The following is an 18477-nucleotide window of genomic DNA, read 5'->3' as shown; positions in this document are numbered from 1 at the left end:
ATTTTCCTTAAAAATAAAAATATTTATGTGTGTATGTATGTATACATGTATTTGTGGGTGGGTGGGGTTTTTAATAGGTATATATATCCCTTATGTTTGCAAACAGCAGAAAAAGCTCTATCCTCCCCCCTCTTTCTGGACTGCAAGTGAGACAAGCTTCCTGGTGTGGTTCTGGCTGAACCGTCAACGGGTGCTTGGCTGACGGATTCCTTGCTCTTTAGTCTACCCTTTCACCAGTCACAGGCAGTGGTATGAGAAGCAGAAGCAGAGATGCCCTACGAAAAGGAAGAGTTGATGCCGCAGGAAGGACAGACAGAAGCAGCCACAGGAGAGAAGCTGCCCAGTGCAGACCAGTTCGCGGGGACTCCTCTCCCAGCAGCACGTGGCTGTGGGTGAGGAGCGCAACTGGGAGGTGTCAGAGGGCGGTGGTGCCGAGAGGCCCCGTGTGGGCCTGCCTGTGTTCTGCAAAGGCCCACTGGGTTGGACGAGAGCGCGGCTGTCCCCATCCCCTCGGCTCTGGCTGCGGTGAAGGGCTGCGGTTTAGTTTATTCAGGGGAAGGAGGCTGCCAGCTGCCCCCGGCCGAGCAGGTCCGGACAGAGCTGCTGCAGGCAGGGGAGGCAGCCCCTGGCATGGGAGCAGCCAGGGCAGGCGGAGGATGGACAAGGTGCACCGGGAAGGTGCGGTGGGACGCAGGACACAGGCTGGTGTGGCATTCACTGCCTCGCACACCAGGACTGTGGCAGCATCGTCCCTGAGGAGCATCCTGGTGTTCCGCCCAGCACGTCCCTGCCTGGCCGCCTTCTGGGGACATGCTGCCAGAGACCCCTCCGGCCCCTGGGCCGCCAGCGGGAGAGCTGGCCCTGAGACTCAGCCACGTTCCAGATGGAGATCCATCTGGGCATGTGAGGGGGCTGGGAAGGCTGCCCATGCCCTGGCAGCACGTGTGCCAGCACCGGCTCAGGCCGTTTGGTGGGAGAGCCACCAGATCCGGCCATCCTCCGGGGCGGTCACGTCCCTGTCAGATGACAGCACCTCTCCCGCACAGCCAGGTTGAGTGGACAGGTTGGGTGGTGACCTCGACATGAAAAGCTCCCTCTCTCGCCTGCAAGGCCGGAGCCATCCAGTGCTCTGCTGACGCTTTGCTTCTGCAGGTGTAAAGCACCAGGAGTGTCAGCAGATAGAGTCAGGTGCAAACGTGCCAGATGTGCAGATCTTCTGCTGAAATATGAAGTGCTAGCCACGAGCAGAGCTCCTTGGTCCTTTAGTGGGAGCTGAGCACTCTTCGACGTCATCCCCTCTTCCTCCTGCGGCACCGTGTAACTACTAGACACAGATAAGGGGATGCCACGCTCCTTTCTGCCTTGCTCTGATAGCAACCTTATAAATAATATTTCCTGAGTTATTTGTTTAGTTTTATTTTGTTAGTAAGAAAGAGATGATAAAGCTGAACTCATTGACATTTTGATCTGGACCAGCCCTCCTGAAGAATACCCCTTTTATGTTACACCATAGGTAACTGATTCATACAGTATATTGTGCTGTTCTGAAATGAGCGTGTGGGGGTCAGTCTCGTAGGATCATTTAAAATAAAGGGCAGGACTGATTTTCATTTGATTGTCTTCTGGCCAAGTTATGTGGCTTCTTTGTCATGTCTCCCCCACCCCCACCCCAACCCCCTTCTAAATTGCACTAAAAAAAAGTACAGAAGAGAAACAAATTCTTTACTTTATTTGGCTGGAGAATATCCTCTGGAGGGAGGGAAGCTTTAAACGTTTCTCATGATGGATAGGGAGCTGGTACAATGCCATCTTTGCTTAGGCCACCAGAGTATTGGTGAGATCTTTTTTGCTATCCTGCTGTTGTGTTTACAAAGCTGTGTAACAGCTCCAGCTTTAGGAAATCCACTGCTGAGCTCGTGTGATGGCGTGGCTCCCATTGCTTAACTGGCACACATAGAAAGCTTTAAATATCAAGTTTAAAGGTGATTTAGCTTCTCACTTGCAGAAGCAACAGATACACATTTTTGTCTATGTGTAGAGACAGGAGGATTTCTGTTGTTTTTCTATCTACATAAATCTAAGGTCATGTCTCGGAGGTTAGCTAATTCAGTCAGGATTGGGCACATGAACCCAGGCTCTGACCAAGGCTCAGCAAAGAGCTATTGCATGTCCATTCAGCACAATCCCACCTGTAGAGCAAGGGTAGACCCAGGAAATGGCTGTGGGACCTGCTGTACTGCCAGCACTGCTACGAGAGCCAGGAGCAGCGCTGAGAAGGTGCTCTGGTAGGGTGCTGAGAGGCAAGTGGGGAGATGAGCACCTGGTGGAGCTCTTCCAGCTGAGGAGAGCATAGAGAAAGGATCTGGTTCAATACTGACAATGGCTTGTTGACTGCGGTCAGCGTGCAAAAGCGATCAGCATTCTTTGGAAGTGGTCAGCACCTATATCAATCTCAGTAGAAAAAAGAGGCTGGATTGCAGCCAGGCAAACCAGAATCAGGTGAGAATCAGAATTAGATGAGTACATGCAGTTCGTTTTTTTTGTGCTGCAGCCCTTGCACTGACACGCAGATCAGTGAGGATGGAAAACATGGGCAGAAATGGTCCCTCCCCATGCCAGTCTGAGCAGTGCCATGAGCCAGGGACTGCCATGGGGTTTCTGTGTTCTTTTTGAGTCATAGCTCACAAGCATGTGCAGGAAATAAGTGTTTTACCTGAGCAATAAATGACTCAAAAATTAATATTTCAGCAGCTTCACCTCCCCAGATTTGGTGCAGGCATTTAGGCAGTTTTCCATTTGTCTGAGGCTGGTAAAATTAATTGGCCAGAGGCCAGCAAATGCAGTTCATAACTGAGAGCAATAGGGGCAGTGCTGGGAGAAGCGCAGGGCTGTTGGGCTGTTCCAAGGGTCACCTGTGTCCAATCACAAACCCTTGTGAGAAAAGCTGCTGACAAAGTCTTACGATTTTTCTTCCTCCTCCAGGGAAAATACCCTTTCCTTTTCCCATTCAGACAATGGGCTGCCAAGAGGGGTGTTCGGCAGCCCAGGCTCCACTTTCATCCTGGACGAGCGAGTACAGCTAACCGTGGGCCTGCAGACCCAGGAAAGACATTTGATTTTGTTCAGTGATGTGCTGGTCATCGCCAAGTCCAAGTAAGAGGAATTCACGCTCACTCCTTCTCCCCAGTATGTGCTGTTGAAGCTAGGCTCTGAGCTATTCGTGGAGCAGGTGTCAAAATAACTCTTCTTTACAAATGTGGATCTAAAATGTGGCATCTACCCCTTCCACCTCCAGAAATTCTTCTTGGTCTTAATGTTTCACTGCATTTTCCTGAAGGAAAAGGTTGTCTTAATTGGTTTTGCCCTTTCCGTTATGTGGCTTCTTGAAGAAATAGCATGAGGGCAAAAGGCAGTAAGGATAGAAGACTGGCTTCTGCTCTGGCTACTTCTGCCACACATAAATTAAGAGCTTAGGTGACTTCAGTTATTAGCATAGACAGTAATTAGCCTAAATCACCATCTATCTGCACATGGCTCTAGTGGATCACATTGCCCTAAGCTACAGCTGTCCCACTGTGGCCATCAACCCCAAAATTGTTTGCAAAACTTCCTTGTAGTGCCTCCACATGCCCAGACATTTAGTTTTTGGGGGACTTGTTGCTGTCACTGCATCTGCATGACTGGAAGGTGGCATGGCCAGACTCTGGCGGTCTAGATGTTAGGATCTGGCCTAAGAAATCCATGATTTGAATTGCAGATCCTCCTCCAGCCTGAAGCTGAAAAAGCAGGTGCATCTGAGTGAAGTATGGACCGGCACTTGTCTCAGCGAAGTGACAGAGAAAAAGATGGGTCCTGAGAATTCATTTGTCATCGGCTGGCCTACCACCAACTATGTTGTCACCTTCAGGTATCCCACCAGACACCAGACCTCCCTCTGCAGCCCGGCAGCTGCCCGGGTCTCCCATGTGTAAAGCAAAACAATGACTGAGGCTACAGGGCCCTGGACTCTACTACAACCCTTCTCCCCATTGAGCAGAGGAGTTCCACTCACTTTAGGCAGCATGGTGAAAACTTAGATTTTGGGAGACAGTCATCTTAGAAGGATAGCTGCAGGCTGGTCCCTGAGAGCCTTTTAGAGGACTAACGCGTGCAAGTGTTGTTATAGCAAGGGCTAACCCTGCTGCAGAGCATCCTGGCGCATCACAACCAAATCTGCCATAGCAAACCAGCTTGTGCCATCATATAACTTACAAGCATGTTGTCTCAGCGCCTGCCAGCAGCCATTTTTGTAGGAGATCAGCCCTAATTTGAGAATTTTTATTACAAGGGACAGGTTAATTATGTCAGTGAAAAACGCCAGATGGCCTTGTGCCAGGATTAAATCCTTTATACACCCTTAGTGTGGCATGGACAAACCTTCCTCCTTCAGTTGTCTGCCAGGGTGTCCCAAGCCAACAGCAACAGCCTCTAAAGATGGAAAGGTTCTTCAAGATGGGTCTGCACAAGCAGCATAGTCCAGAGCTTGCTTAGCCTTTTCTACCCCCCAAAATAGAAACATGGGATTGTAGGCTAGAGAGTAGCCTATTCATGCCCCAAATGCCATCTCAAAGGCTGTCCCAATGTTGTGCCTGAGCTAATAAGGCTCATCAAAAAGCAGGTGAGCTTTTTCTTACCTGGAGCTCAGTCTAGCCTGGCTGAATTGAATCTAGAGCTGGTATATCCACAGGGAGCTCAGGTCACTGCTGGCTTAGGCAACTCTGCTTCATTCTCTCTTCTGCAAAGCAGAGGTGTCAGCAGTCTTCAAGGGTCGCTCTGTCCTCAGGGGTTCTGCTGGCACAGCTAGGAAGGGCTGATCTGGCCTGATGCTTTTCCTTCTGGGGGGCAACAGCCTTGGTGGAAAAAGAAATGGGGACCATGGTTTCATACATGCTGCCTCATCATTTCCAAGGGTCGGGATGGTTTCTCCCGGGTGATACATTCCTGGCCTTAGGATTTATGCTCTGACATGCAAGCTGCCATTTGTGTCTTAGTCCAAACTCAACAGCAGTTCCATTTCCTTCATGTCATTGAGACCTGGGTAACCCGTGTTGGCAGCAGAAGCTTCTAGGAACGGCAGACATTGGGAAGGAAATAATAGGAGAAAGAAAATAGCAATTAAAGGTCACTGCAAAAATAATAAGGGCCCACAAGGTGAGTTAACTCCATCATCACAGAAAGATATTTGTCCTTTATCTGAACACTTGCCAGCCCGGGCAGGAAATGTAGTCCAGTTTGTTGCTGGGATTTTTTAGTATTAGTATTATTTTTGTTATTTGTTAAAATAGGACAGAAGCAGGAAAGGACTGTGCTTTTGTTCCAGGGCTTTGCAGGAAGGAACTTTGACTTACAGCTATATATAAGTGAAACTGGGTGGAGTTTCCAAAGGCTGTTACCCACTCAGCACTTGTCTGATGATCTGCCTCCCTTTTTATCTTCAGCTCAGCTGACGTGAAGGAACGATGGCTGTCAGCATTACTGTGGTAAGTGATCGTCCGTTCGTCATTCTCCTGGGTGGTTCCTCTACAGTCCTCAGAGAAATTTGTCATGCTAGGTGTCAGCTTGCCCTCTGATTTTCAGGACATTAAGTGTCTAGCTACTGTTCGAAAAATCCACCTTTGAGACCTGAACGTAGAAGCCCCTGGGTGAAAGCAAAATTGGCGTTGACAGTGCAGAAAAGATGAAATCCACTAGACGATAACATTGCTGGAGCACCTTTTTTCCTTTGGAGCTGGGGGTTGGCTTTGCTAATCACTGTGGAAATGTCACAAATGTTACTGATTCTTCAGCTGCTTTCTGATTCGAACTGAAGTTTGGATTTTGTGGCATCTAGAGGCTAGAGTTGTTTCTTTTTCATGTTATGTTTTTATATGTTGTTCCCACTAACATCCAGGCAGAAGCGTTTGTATAGGTACAGAGAGGGGAAGAAGTCTCTTGATTTGTGGAGAACAGTAATGATCCTAAGGACACTGGAAGGTGTTATGCTAGACATCTATCTGCATTGAAGTACTGCCATGTGCGGTTTTGCTAGGGTGGGGCCTCAGAGAAAGATAAAGAAGACAGTAAGAGCATGTGACCACACTATGAATATAGCATGTTATTGTTACTGTTGTAATTAATCTCTATTTATTATCGAGCTAAGGAGCAGGTCCTTTGGACCTCTTGGATCCAAATCTTAGGGTCCTTCTCAAGTTTCGCTGGGAAATTATATTTCCTCCCCTTTTCTTTGACTTTCAGGCATATCAATGAAGTAAAACAGAATGAATATTTGAAGAATCTAACCCTTCAGATCCTTGTGCTGGATGCTGACAATGGTTCTTCTGTAAGTAAAGCTAAGAACCTGCTCATCAGACCAGCAGTGCATGGAGGTCTGTGGGGTAGGGGAGGGCAGGCAGGGCTGTGGTGCTGCTGCTGCTATCCCTGTTTAAAATTCAAGTCCCACCTGAAAAGGTTTTAGAGGCTGTGCATCTGGGCAGCTGCATCCTTCCCACTGGAAGCTGAGTCAGAGGGGTTTGGTTTGGGAAATTGGGAGGTAGCCGGACTGTTACCAAAGAACAGTTAATTCCTAAAATTATTCTTGGCCTCTGGCTTCTTTCTTTTCCTTCTGCTTCACTTCATAATTGGTGATGGTTTGTGGTTGAGTGCCCGGTCATTCCTATTTTCAGTGAAATAAGTTGGGGATACTGATGATGAAAGGCTCACTGGTGTGTTCTCCTGAATTAATTTACTGGAATGTTTCCCAGTCTCTTCATATGAATAACATACATTTCTAGGCTTCGTGCCAGGCTTGGTGGGTCACATTTATGTCCTGGGGACTCTTCCCTCAGAGGGCGACCCCAGACACTCATGGTTTATTAGCATTGTGCTGTGCTCACCCTTTGGAGTGACAGTGGCTCTACTATCAGTCAAATGCTGATGTGATCTAATACAGGCTCTGAACACCACCCAGTTCCTGTGATTTCTACTGGATGACCTTTTTGGATGGCATAATAAACCTGTGATAGAAGAGGTAGCACAGAACAGTTTTCACTATGTATAGCCATCACCCTTAACAATTATTCCAGTGTAGTTCAAATTAGTGCAACTCTTCTAATCATGAACGGTTAATAAAGACAGTCAATAGACAGATGAGTGACATTTTCCCCAGATTTTAAAGCTACAGGAAACTGCAACCAAACTTTGTGTCTTCTTATTAGCTTCTTATGTTTCCTTTGTTTTCCTTTCTAGACTACGGCTGTCAATGTGTCCAATGTGGAAACTGCGGAGAGTGTGATGAAGAAGACCCTTCTACAGCTTGGACTTCCTGTAAGTGGCAGTTGTATAGTCTGCCAGACCTTAGCTAAGGAGGCTGGCAACGTCTGGTTTACAGGACAATGCAGATGTGGAGAAGTCTAGCTTTGCTGTAGCTAACCAGTAAGGCATTAATACTCTCTGGACTACAAGATGAAGCAATATATTTGTGTGGGTGCCGAGTACTAGAAACACAGACACGCTTGACATGCCTACATTAAATTCATACCTTGTATAATAAAGTCCTTTGGATTTCAGAGGACTTCAATGCTTCAATCCAGCATTAGGATTGGGCCAAGCTTGTCAAAGGATTATTAATATAACCAAAAAATAATGAGCTAATCAGTGATGTTATCAGATGAGCCTTGCCCATTGCAGTGGTCCAGCCTTTCCCATTACAGTGTTTGACAGGTAGCTTTGACAGTGTTCCAGTAGTTTAGTACCAAGCTTGTGGAACATGTTGCTAAAACAGGCTGGGAAACTATCATATGGGTTTACATTCTGCTGGCTCTCGGTCTTGCCTTCTCCTGCACCTTTCCCCTTCCACTCTGTATCAGACAGACTGATCCAGAGCACCGTCCCTCCGAGCCATGGGGCTGTCCTGGAGATAGCTGTGCACGCCCGGCTCCTTGGCCTCTTCAGCCCTTATCTCTGTTGCTTTCTGAGTGGAGTGCAGCCTCACGGACCCTCACCCTGGCCCCCCTCACCTAATATTTTTCTCTTCTCTGTTCCTCAACCGCCAGGGCAGGACAAGTGAATACCACCTCTGGGTGATCTCAGGAAAAGATGACCCTGCTTACCCTCTCATTGGTAAGAGCTCTCCCATTTTCCCTCAGTTCTAGCACCACAGGAACAAGTGATAAATGATACTGGGGTGTGTGGCAGAGAAACATCTCAGGCATTGCAGTCTTCACTTAAAAAACCACAGGCAGCGCGTGTGGGCTGGGGCAGACTCAGCCCTCGTGGCCTTACTGCCAAGCCAGAGCGAGGCAGCACTGGCAGTCCTGACAGAGAGCATGTACGTGCACTAAGGAGCCCACCATTTAGATCTAGCCAGAGAGGAAGCAAGGAAATATGCTGATTTACCCAGTAGCCAAGCTGGTAGGTGCATTTCAGCTCCTGCTTGCTTCTCTGACAGATCTATCGATGGTGCAGCCATTGCTGAGCCTGTTTTGCCCTATAGCATACTGCTTAGATATGCTGACTGAGTAACTGCTGCATTAACTCTGCATTGTGTTTTCAGTGATAACCCAATAAGTACATCCCCAGGCTCTCCAAGGAAGTTTATGCATGTTGTTTTTTAAAGAGATCTTGCTCCAAAGACCATATTGTTGTACTAAGAGTATCATTCTGGGGCTCATTAGACTGCATATGTTTATTTATGGGTGTTTATTGGTGTTTTGCAAGTCATCGTGGCACATGCTTGCTTTTTGCATCCATCCAATACATACTAGACTGTCATAGTAAGCTAACACTTGCACAGGGCAATGCTTACAGTGTTTTATTAGTGCAGTGGGGTCCATAAGCCTATTAATAAGGGCTTAAACCCAGCTAATAGTGCTTTGCTGCACAATGGTCTGGAGAGCTGCTATGAAGAGTGGCGGGCCAGGTTTAACTGGGTGAACTTATTTGTAAAGCGATGATCATATATGTATAGATGTGCCCTGGCCTCTTTAGTCCACAGGTGGAGGTTTTGAACAACATTGCTTAGAGGCCCTGCTGCAGTGGGAGCCGTTGGATGTGGGTGCTTCCTCCTGCCCAGATTTGGAGCTGTTTTCACATAGCTCTGCATGTTTGCTTGCTCTTTACATGCCTCTTTGCTCAACAGGGCATGAGCATCCTTTCAGCATCGCATTGAACTGTCTCCGGGACTCCAGTGACCAGCAACAAGGAACCAACAATAACACCCTCCTGGCTGATGGGACAGAGACTTCCTTCCTTGATCGGCTGCCAAAGGAAAAACAGTGTCAGTTTGTCCTGAAGCCCAGGCTCCAAGCTCCAGTGCAGCTGAGGAGAGGTAGGGGCTGCAGGAATCCATTATGACCAAGTAGAGACTGCTTTCCATGGCAGTGCCAAACTCCTCCTCGCATTGTACATGTATTCCAGAGTCTTTCTCATACCTGAGTGTACGCAGAGAGGAAGAGATTGCAGAGGGACTAAACTTGTCTTTGCAAATGTTCAGAATTAGCTTTCAGTCCTTCATTAGCTTTCAACTGCAAGCCGTTCTTACATTGCACAGACAGCAAGGTTCCCTAACAAACAGTGATTGAATAAAAGTTTTGCTGATGGTTGAAATATGAACAAGTGATTTCACTGCTGTATATTATCTGACTGTGCCCGTAAATAGTGTAGGTATTAACCACACAATGGTAGAGAGTCCTTGCTTTGCTGGGAACTCTGCCTCCGCTCTAGATCGCTCAGTGGCCAGTAGGAAGGACAGACAGCTCTTTGACGAAGGTCTGTGTTTTCTTTCAGATTCACTGCAGAAACACACCAAGAGGAAGAAGTCCTTGATTGACTGGGCCCTGCGCCGCAGCACCAGCACACCCACGGGCAGCCCCCCTTCGCAGTCTCCTACTACCCCACGGAAGCTCTTTGGTCTGTCTCTGTCCTCTGTCTGTCCTGACGGCATCCTTCCCAAGCCAATCATGGTAAGGAGCAGCCTGGACTGTTTGTGCTGACATAAACTTGATGTATTTAGCCCAGAATTTAAAGTCACTTGTAGTATTGAAGAGGATTGGATGTGGAAGACCACCAGTATTTCCCTGTGATTCAGATCTAGCTCAGTAATGCGTGAAAGCATCCCTGTCCTGTGTAATCCATATCACTTCATGCACAGATGTCCACCCTGTTTCAGTGGCATCTCCAACCCGGTCATCACAAGCTGACAAGGGGCAATGTCAGTGGACTATGCCATGCTTCAGAGCCTAGACCTCATTCACTACGAGGGTCCACCGGACTCACACTTCCACAGGATAAGCGTACCCACATGAACTGTACCTGCAACTTAGCTCTCGTCCCTGGTTAAATCATGACAAATCTCTTGTTTCCAGGTACTGATTAGTCCTTACACTAATTACGTTAAAATATATGAGGTATAATATACACAGACAACAGGGTAAAGTGTTAGGCTCTTAAGTACAACTGGGCTTTCTCTTAGGATATGCTGCTCCTGCTGTACCACGAAGGTCCCTCTACTAGGGGCATTTTCAGACGTTCTGCCAATGCCAAGACTTGCAAGGAGCTGAAAGAGAAGCTGAACTCTGGAGATGATGTCCAGGTGGATGGAGAGTCAGTCTTTGTGGCTGCAGCTGTCATCACGGTATGTTTGGCCAAGTAACTCAGCTGAGCTAATCATACCTTACCTCTTTAAGGAAGCGACATGAGTCTTCATGCATAGAGAAGATTTGAGGGGGAACACAAAGCCTTTTCCAGCAAGGCCATTCTCACCTGATGGCTTGGTCCATCTGTGTGCCTGACCCAGGGGTGGTGGTTTTCACATGCAGATACGTGCAGTGGCCCTCAGGCCAGTGTTTCATTTTGCACCTCCCTGTACAAAACAGCCTCCAGCAGGTGCTATAGCAATGTGTACCTCCAAGACGACCATGGCATCTATACAGTGCCAAATAATATGCCAGAGTCTGGACTCAGCAATTCAGATGCTGTACTGACATAGGCGTGAAGCCCTGTGGTGACCGCAGCACAGGTGCTCTTTGTCTTTTCTGGACACACAGAAGAGACTGCAGGGACATAAGGGAGGACACATGCCATTTAAGTGCAACTGCTCTGCATCCCTCCCCAAACAGAGAGGCCGTGCTCAAAGGAGCTAGCCTGCGTTACCTAGACACTAAGCCTTCACCCTCTAATCAGCCAGCACCCAAGAGGGAAAACAGCTGCAGAGGGGTTGTGGTGGGGGAGGGATGAAGCTTGCGATAAGACCCAAGTTTAGTAAGAAAAGCCTATCTTTTGCACTAGCAATTAAATCTGGTCAGAACAATTCAGGCACCTGAAGTATCAAAAAACATCTGTGTCTCTTGCTCTTGTTGGCCTGAAACAAGAAGCTGTTGACTGGGAGGATATTCAGGCACTTTCCAACACAAGACATACAAGTTGTTAAATAGTCCCTTGGGAATAAAACAGCAATCCTCATAGCTGAGAAAAGCCTTAGGTATGAGTCCTTTGCCTGCTGCAGAGATCAGTCCTGTTCCGGAGAAGGGGCAGGGCCCACAGGCTGACTGCTCACCCTCTGCCACCAGCAGCTGCAACACAGTTCTGCAGTGCTGCAAGGGAAGAGCGTGAGCAGGACAGCTTGGTGGAAGTGGGATGGGGAGGAGAAATGTATTTGTGTCATGTCTTGTTTTATCTTGTGCTTAATATGAATAAACAATGACTATATGCATCGTGAAACCAAAGCAAAGAATTAAAAACTGACCAGACTGCTCTGCATGTATATATTTAATTCAGGATTTTCTCCGAAATATACCTGACAGTGTTCTATCCTCAGACATGCACGGACTGTGGATGGAAGCTGTGGACACAGAAAATATGGCACATAAGATTGAAGCTATCAAAAGGTTCGTAAAAGCCTTTGTAGAAGCTTCTTTTGGTGGGAGAAAGGGGACCATACAGCCCTAAGCATAGATTTCATCTTCTGGGAGACTCCTGGCAATGCTCCAGGCCACAGTAGAGCTATTGCTGATTGCCAGTGTCACTGGTCAGAATATTTTCCTTTCAATGGTCTTTTATGAACATTGTTAACATTTCTGACCCCAAAAAATGTCATTAGAAAATTCTTTTCCAATGACCAGTTCAGATTACCAGAACCAGCAAACCGAAAAAGCACAATAATTCAGCCACTGGGAGTACATCGAATGTTAGCGGAATTAGATCCTTAACAATGGTAACTTTTTTCTTATGCGCACAAAATTAAGCTGGTCACCATATTGGCAGTTAGAAGAAATAGCCCTGCCAAGATGGTGACTGAGACCTTGAAAATGGCTTTACTGCCTTGAAACTGCCGCCCTGAGCAAGAAGAGTCTATCAGGCTCCTGTGGGACATACAGTATACCAGACCTCTTCTTGTCAATGGCTCAGCTCAGTTTTCGAACCTTACCATTTGGCCTGGGCCTCCTTCCTCCGTTGTCTTTATAGCATTGTCTCCTGTGCTGCTGGCCTGGAGCTGCAGCTCCTTTGGGTGATCGTTGTTTTGTTAAGGCATTATGGACTTATACCCATGTGTTCTGGACGTAAGTCCCTTGGTCCCTCCAGCTTTGTGACCAGAGCAGGCAGGCTATACGGATGTAAAGTTCTGGCTGTCGTGTAATTTGGCAGAGGGGAGTGACACAGTCTTACTTTACTATCAAATGTGAGTGTCTCAAACTGGTTGCAAAAGGGGGCAAAAGCTTTGGGAAGCAATTTCTGATGTTTGAAGAGCAGATGTGTGTGAACAGCACTGTTTTCCTTTGCTCCCACTCCCTGAATAGTCTAGTCAACCAGCTTCCAGAGGCCAACCTCATCTTACTCAGACACCTCTTTGGAGTCCTCCATCATATTGAGCAGAATTCTGGTGTGAATCAGATGAATGCCTTTAACCTGGCTCTTTGCATAGCACCCAATATGCTGTGGCTGCCAAGTCCCACGGGGCCTGAAGAGGAGAGCAGGTCTACAAAGAAGGTAATCTTTCATGGTTTGGGCCTTATGCTTGTCTTCCCCTTTTACTACTTTTTATGGGCACTCTATTTTGTAGACTAAAGGAAGGCGTAGGACCAGTGACAGTGCTGGGCGAGTGGGGTCTGGGCTTTGTCCTTTCCCCTGTGCAGCTGTGCCCATGCTGGTAGGGGAATTTAGCCCCTTGCTTTATCCAGGGTGGAAAGGGCAGCTGTGGTTGCTTTACCAGATGAACTTCCTATATGGTCGAGCAAGCACAAGAAAGATGGAGCAGCTGAAATTAGACACTGCCACTTCAGCCGGGTCTTAAGCCATCTTGCGGAGACGAGGTAAGCAGTGGACATGACAGTGCATCAGAGGGGAGGAGTGCTTGCTTGTAGCTTATGAGGTGTTATCAGTAGTAAGGAAAATTGTAGAACTTGCTGTACCAGGCTCACCGTACCAGTTCATGTAGCTCATTCTTGCCCCAGGTGTAGTTCATACAAACACATTGCCATGTTCTTAACAGCTTCTTGATCATAAGGTTCTGTAGGAAATGACATCATTGTCAGAGGAAAACTAACATTCTGGGACTGATTTGACTTGCTTTATGTAGCTGGCTATATTTTCATGAAACTGACTCTAAATTCATGTCCCTGCCAGGTGGCCTTGTTAGTGCAGTTCCTGATTGAAAACTCAGGAGAGATTTTTGGAGGTGACATTGCTTCCTTGTTTCAAAGACCAGACAAAAAGAAGTCCAAAAACTCAGAGGACTCTCTAGGTAAGTTAGTGGTACTGTATCTTCCAGAAATGTTTAAAATATTTTAATAGGTAAACTCCTTATGCAAAAGACTGCTTTCCCTTCGTGTGTCTTCCAAGGAAAAGCATTAAAAAAACGTTGGTTTTGGTTTTCCCTTTGCCTGTCAGGCATAGGCAGGAAGCGAGGGCAGCCGAGGGCTGAGGTGCATCACTTCAGCTGGGTCCCTGAGAATGGTTATCTTTCTCTGTAGCTGCTGTTCAGCCTATTCCAGCCATCACAAGAATTCAGTGTAGCCTTAGCAATGCCACGGCCCAGCATTCTTTTCTTCCAGGTCACTACTATAAAGCTAATCTATAATGGAAAGAGATCAAGTTGTCTCTGTTAACTTTATCCTATGAGTACAGGCCAGTGGTGACTGCTCAGGTCATCAAGGCAGAATTTTTCATATTGTTCCCAGTCCTGCTTTGGTCCCTGTGAAAATAATGGGTCATCCCTGCTTTTCCATGGACTTGATAATATTTCCCTGCCTTGGTTGTAAGGCACTATGTGGGGTTAGGAGACATAGGCAACAAATTAATTTGTGTTTTCTGCCCCAGGCATTGGCTTGGCTCAGCATGATGATTCCTCTGATGAGCTGGAATTTTCTGCTTGTGACCCAGAAGGACCAAAGCACCACCTGGCACCTGAAACAGATGCCATTTTTGACCCAACCAGCAGCTTGTTACTCGATGAGGATCAGGAAGACTGGGACTTGTTCAGTGAGATCACAGCCTGCTACCAAAGCAAAGTCCGCAAGAACACCAGTGCAGACAGCTATGACCTCCTGGAAGAGGATGGCTCCTTCTGCTCCATCGGCTCAATACGTTCACTCAGCCCAGCCAGGGACCGGTGCTCATCGGAGCCCAGCGTCTGCCTCAGCTCCCAGCTTCCTGCTCAGAGCCATGAGCCGGTGGCCCGCCAGTCCAGCTGTGATGCCACCATCATGCACAGCCATACAGACTACATCCACAGGCTCAAGCAGCTGCAGGTGGAGAGCCAGAAGTTGATTGATGAAGGCCTAAGCCCTGGGGTTAATAAGGCCAGGCAGAACTTCTGGCAGTCGCCTCAGACCAGCTCTAGGGTGAAGCTCAGCCTTCAGAAATCCAGCCTGTCCAACAGGTCCAGCTTCTCTAGCCTGTCCTCCACCACCACCTCCCCGTCTGCCTCCTCACTCAGCTCCTTAGACAGTGCTTTCTCCTACTGCTCAGAATCATCAGCCATTAGTCCCACAGATGTCTCGTCCCTGCCATTCATGTTTGGCACATCTGCTAGGCTTCATGCTGTGTCCCCCAAGATTGCCAAGAGGCCCCCAAAAGAGTGGCACAAGTCCTTCACATCTTCTGTGCCTTTACATCTGTGTGATCTGGACCGTTTCCATGAGTATGAACTCAAAGCTGTGGAGAGCAGCCATTGCTTTGGAGAGAGCAAAAGCTTTCCGTCGGCCAGTGGCGCTGCCATGGGAAGCCCACTAACTGACATTGACTGGGAAGAAGAGGAGAGACAGCTGAGTTGTGGAGGGGGCCCTGGCCCAGGGCTCGGGAGCCAGGATTATACCAAAGAGGTTGAACAAAACCCCGAGCTCCCAGCGGCCAGCCCAGCCAGCGAGAAATCCCCACAGATCAGCCACCCGCAGCACAGGGAGAAGGCAGTGAAGAACATCGACATCAGAAGTGGTGAAGCCTGCCCTCCAAACCAGGAAAGCCTGAAGCGTACCAAGATAACTTTTTACGTGGCCCCAAATAAAGAAACCTCTTGGGGGTCTCCAGTGGAAGAGGAAGAGGAGAGCGCCACGGCAAACACCTGCAGCAGTGACCCGCCCAGCAGCAGCGAGCAAAGCCTGCCCAAGAGCTCGCAGACTGTGAGCGTCCCTATCCCCCAGACGGTTTTCTATGGGCAGAATACCCCCCTTGTCCTGCAGTCCATCTCCAGGCGCTACCACCATGAACCAATGAGCCCGTCCCCGCAGGCAAAGCACAAAGAGAGCCCCCAGAGTGCCTCCACTCCCAAGGAACTGGAGAGCAAGTCAGTGGAAATGGCGCAGGCGCCAACCCAGAGCAAGGGCTGCAACACATTTAGCCACACCATCCGTATCATCCTCCCCGCCTCCATTCGAAACACCGTCAGGGAGTATTTCACGCACGATGACACAAAGACCTGCCCCGTGGCTGAGGCGGAAGCGGTGGAGAACGAACTCCTCCGGCGGAGGACGGAGTGGCTCAGGAGCCAGCCACTGGAAGAGGTGGCCACAGAGGAGCATGATACACTGGCATTTGCGAGAGAGACATTTGTCTAGGGAGATGGATGGGGAAGAACTGAACTTTTTTTTTTTTGTGTGTGTGTGTATGTGCAGCAGAAAATATTCTGTAAGATATGGTCAGGGTGTGAAGAATCTAGCAGGCTGCATGGGGTAATAAGTGTAAAGCGACACTAATGTGTATGTAATGGTGGGGTTTAACATTCATTTTGGCGGAGGGGGGTGGTGGCGGGGTGGGTGCAGGGGGTTTGTTCTTGTTTTTTCTTTACACCCTTTTTCTACAGAAGAGACTTCACTGGCTGGGTGGCTAGCGGGCTGAATGCCACAAGACTCTCCCTGTCCGTGAATTAGCTGACCTGTACAGGGTCTGACTCTGTTTCTTTTTAAAGTGGGAAAGGAGAAACTCTGCTTCATTTTCTCCAGTCAGCTGCTGCTAAGCGTGGCTGACTGGAGAAGTAGGACAGCTAATGCTCCATCAGAATTAGTTAAAAATGTTTTCGCTTGCACAAAATCCTCCATTATTCACTGGTCATCACCACCGTTCATCCAAAGGAAGACCCTTCACCTCCATCCCAGAAAATACTTCTGCTTCTCTCTGCTCATCTTTTGTCCCCCAGCGGTCTCAGTCACGGTCTGCATTAGTTACTGTTTGAGGCTGGGTTCCAGAAACACCGGATGGGGCCCAGAGCCCAAAGCCCTGCTTTCACTGGCAGACGGCATATGTAACATTTTAACCCTGAGGTGGCTTTTTGTTCCAATTAATTGTGCGATGATTCTCTTGTCTCATACCTCCCCAAAGCTAGCATTTAACAGCCACAGTGCTAAAGCATTTTAGGACTATCACTTTGGCGGGGCTATGAACATATTTCTTCTTTGGTGTCCCCTGGGAGCAGCTGGTCCTTTTAGTCTTAGTAAAAGGTGACATTATATTTCTCTAAATGGTGGTGACATGTCAGAAGGCCCTTTCCAGTAGCAGTGTGGATGGGGCAACTAATTAAATTCCTAGTCATGCTGAGAGGGACTTAGGTAGGATTTGGCTTTAGCATGAGGTCAAGGAGTTGTGGAAGTTGTCAAGAATGTTGTCAAGCGGATGCTGAAGCAATGCCCTATCTGGCCAGAAAGTCCATAAGCTGAGCCTCGCCGGGCTTCAACAGCACTGCCGCTGTGTTAGGGAAGCAGTGAGTGCCCACTCAGCATAGCGGCTGGGCCAGTGTGCTCCGGCAGGATTGTCTGGAGGAGTGCCAGGCCGGGATGCACTAAGCAGGCTGCTTGTGGTGCCCCACTGAAGAAGTGCAGCCAGTGGACTCCTGGCGCATCCCCGTGATTCCAACAAAGCGATGGTCAGCAGCGCCATAGGCATAATGGGAGTTGCTTAGAGGGTTTGGATGCTGCCAGCTGGGCTCTAAAAAGAAGCTGAGAGCACCATGTTAGTTTGACAGGCGGTCAGAAAACGATGGGAGAAGGCTCAAAGGTTAAAAGGTTCAGGACGTTTCATTCTAAAGTTATGTGAGAGTTTTCTAAGGTGGTTTCTCTCAGAGCCGCTCCTTTTACTCAGTTAGCAGTGAATGGGTAGCAGGATGACAGAAATACATGACTCCTAGTGACGGAAAGGTAGTCCTTGTGGAGGAAGTGCCCCCTGCAAGTTGCTGAGTGGCTGCAAATAGCCATACCTGGAGTTGCTTGACACCTGCTGTGGTTCAGTCCTTGCACAGAGGGGGAAGCCTCCGCTGTAAAATGACCTAGCAGGTGTCAGACGCCTCCGCGCATTTGCCAGGTGCCTGTGACAGTGCCAGGGAACTGGCCCAGCACGCCAAATTCACACCATCGAATACCGGGTCGGGTCGGGGGGGGAGGCCCAGAGCCCACTTTCCAAGGTGTATAGAGTTTGCTTTGTTATACGCAGGGTGTTTAACTTGCAGCTGTGGCACTGTGTGTCCCAGATCACCTTGGTGGCTCTTGTATGATGAAAGGTGTATATACTCATAATGCAACCCCACCACTCCGCCAGCATTTCCCTCACACATGAACGCTGACAAGGCATTCACAGGCTTTTTTTTGCAAAGCTACAGTTGTAACTATTTCAATAAAAGACACACAAGTTAGTTTGTCTTTGTGGTGCAGTGATTGCCTTTTGTTCCCTTGCCCTGACGTCCCTCTCTGCCATGCCTGGGTAGTGTTTGCAAACCAGTGAACTGCTGCGGAACACGCACGTCCTACCCCAGAGCTGTGAGGCTGGCTCTGCTGGCCAGGAGCCCTCTGCCAGCAACTCAGCTCAGGCATTACGCCTATCTGTGTCTTTTCAGGAAGGTGAAACACCACTAAATATCATGAGAAAAGTCAGTCTGTGCTTGGAAGAGAGATTATTCTGTATTCTAAACATGCTAAAGGATTGTAAACTGGCTCAGTGGCTGGGCTGGTCTCAGTTCAAACAAGGGGGACCTGGACCAAAGGC

At 48.4% G+C, this 18477-nt stretch overlaps 1 protein-coding gene across 5 annotated transcripts in view; it reads left to right on the top strand.

Moving 5' to 3' along the window:
* Positions 1–18127, top strand: part of LOC104044078 (rho GTPase-activating protein 20) — a 37552-nt gene extending 19425 nt beyond the window's left edge. For 3 of the 5 annotated variants that reach the window (XM_064462756.1, XM_064462757.1, XM_064462758.1), the window contains exons 3-15: positions 2983–3153; positions 3758–3907; positions 5478–5519; positions 6274–6358; positions 7264–7341; positions 8070–8136; positions 9155–9343; positions 9802–9977; positions 10487–10648; positions 11791–11900; positions 12810–12999; positions 13636–13753; positions 14329–18127. In XM_064462756.1, coding sequence (XP_064318826.1) covers positions 2983–3153; positions 3758–3907; positions 5478–5519; positions 6274–6358; positions 7264–7341; positions 8070–8136; positions 9155–9343; positions 9802–9977; positions 10487–10648; positions 11791–11900; positions 12810–12999; positions 13636–13753; positions 14329–16064 — 3274 coding nt within the window. In that variant the 3' untranslated portion in view covers positions 16065–18127. The remainder of the gene's footprint in view (positions 1–2982; positions 3154–3757; positions 3908–5477; positions 5520–6273; positions 6359–7263; positions 7342–8069; positions 8137–9154; positions 9344–9801; positions 9978–10486; positions 10649–11790; positions 11901–12809; positions 13000–13635; positions 13754–14328) is intronic. The other 2 variants (XM_064462759.1, XM_064462760.1) reach the window with 2 other exon arrangements.
* The last annotated feature ends 350 nt before the right edge of the window (positions 18128–18477 follow it).

This window comes from Phalacrocorax carbo, chromosome 11, assembly GCF_963921805.1.
Source record: "Phalacrocorax carbo chromosome 11, bPhaCar2.1, whole genome shotgun sequence".
Taxonomy (NCBI): domain Eukaryota; kingdom Metazoa; phylum Chordata; class Aves; order Suliformes; family Phalacrocoracidae; genus Phalacrocorax; species Phalacrocorax carbo.
This window is presented reverse-complemented; position numbering and strand designations above follow the sequence as displayed.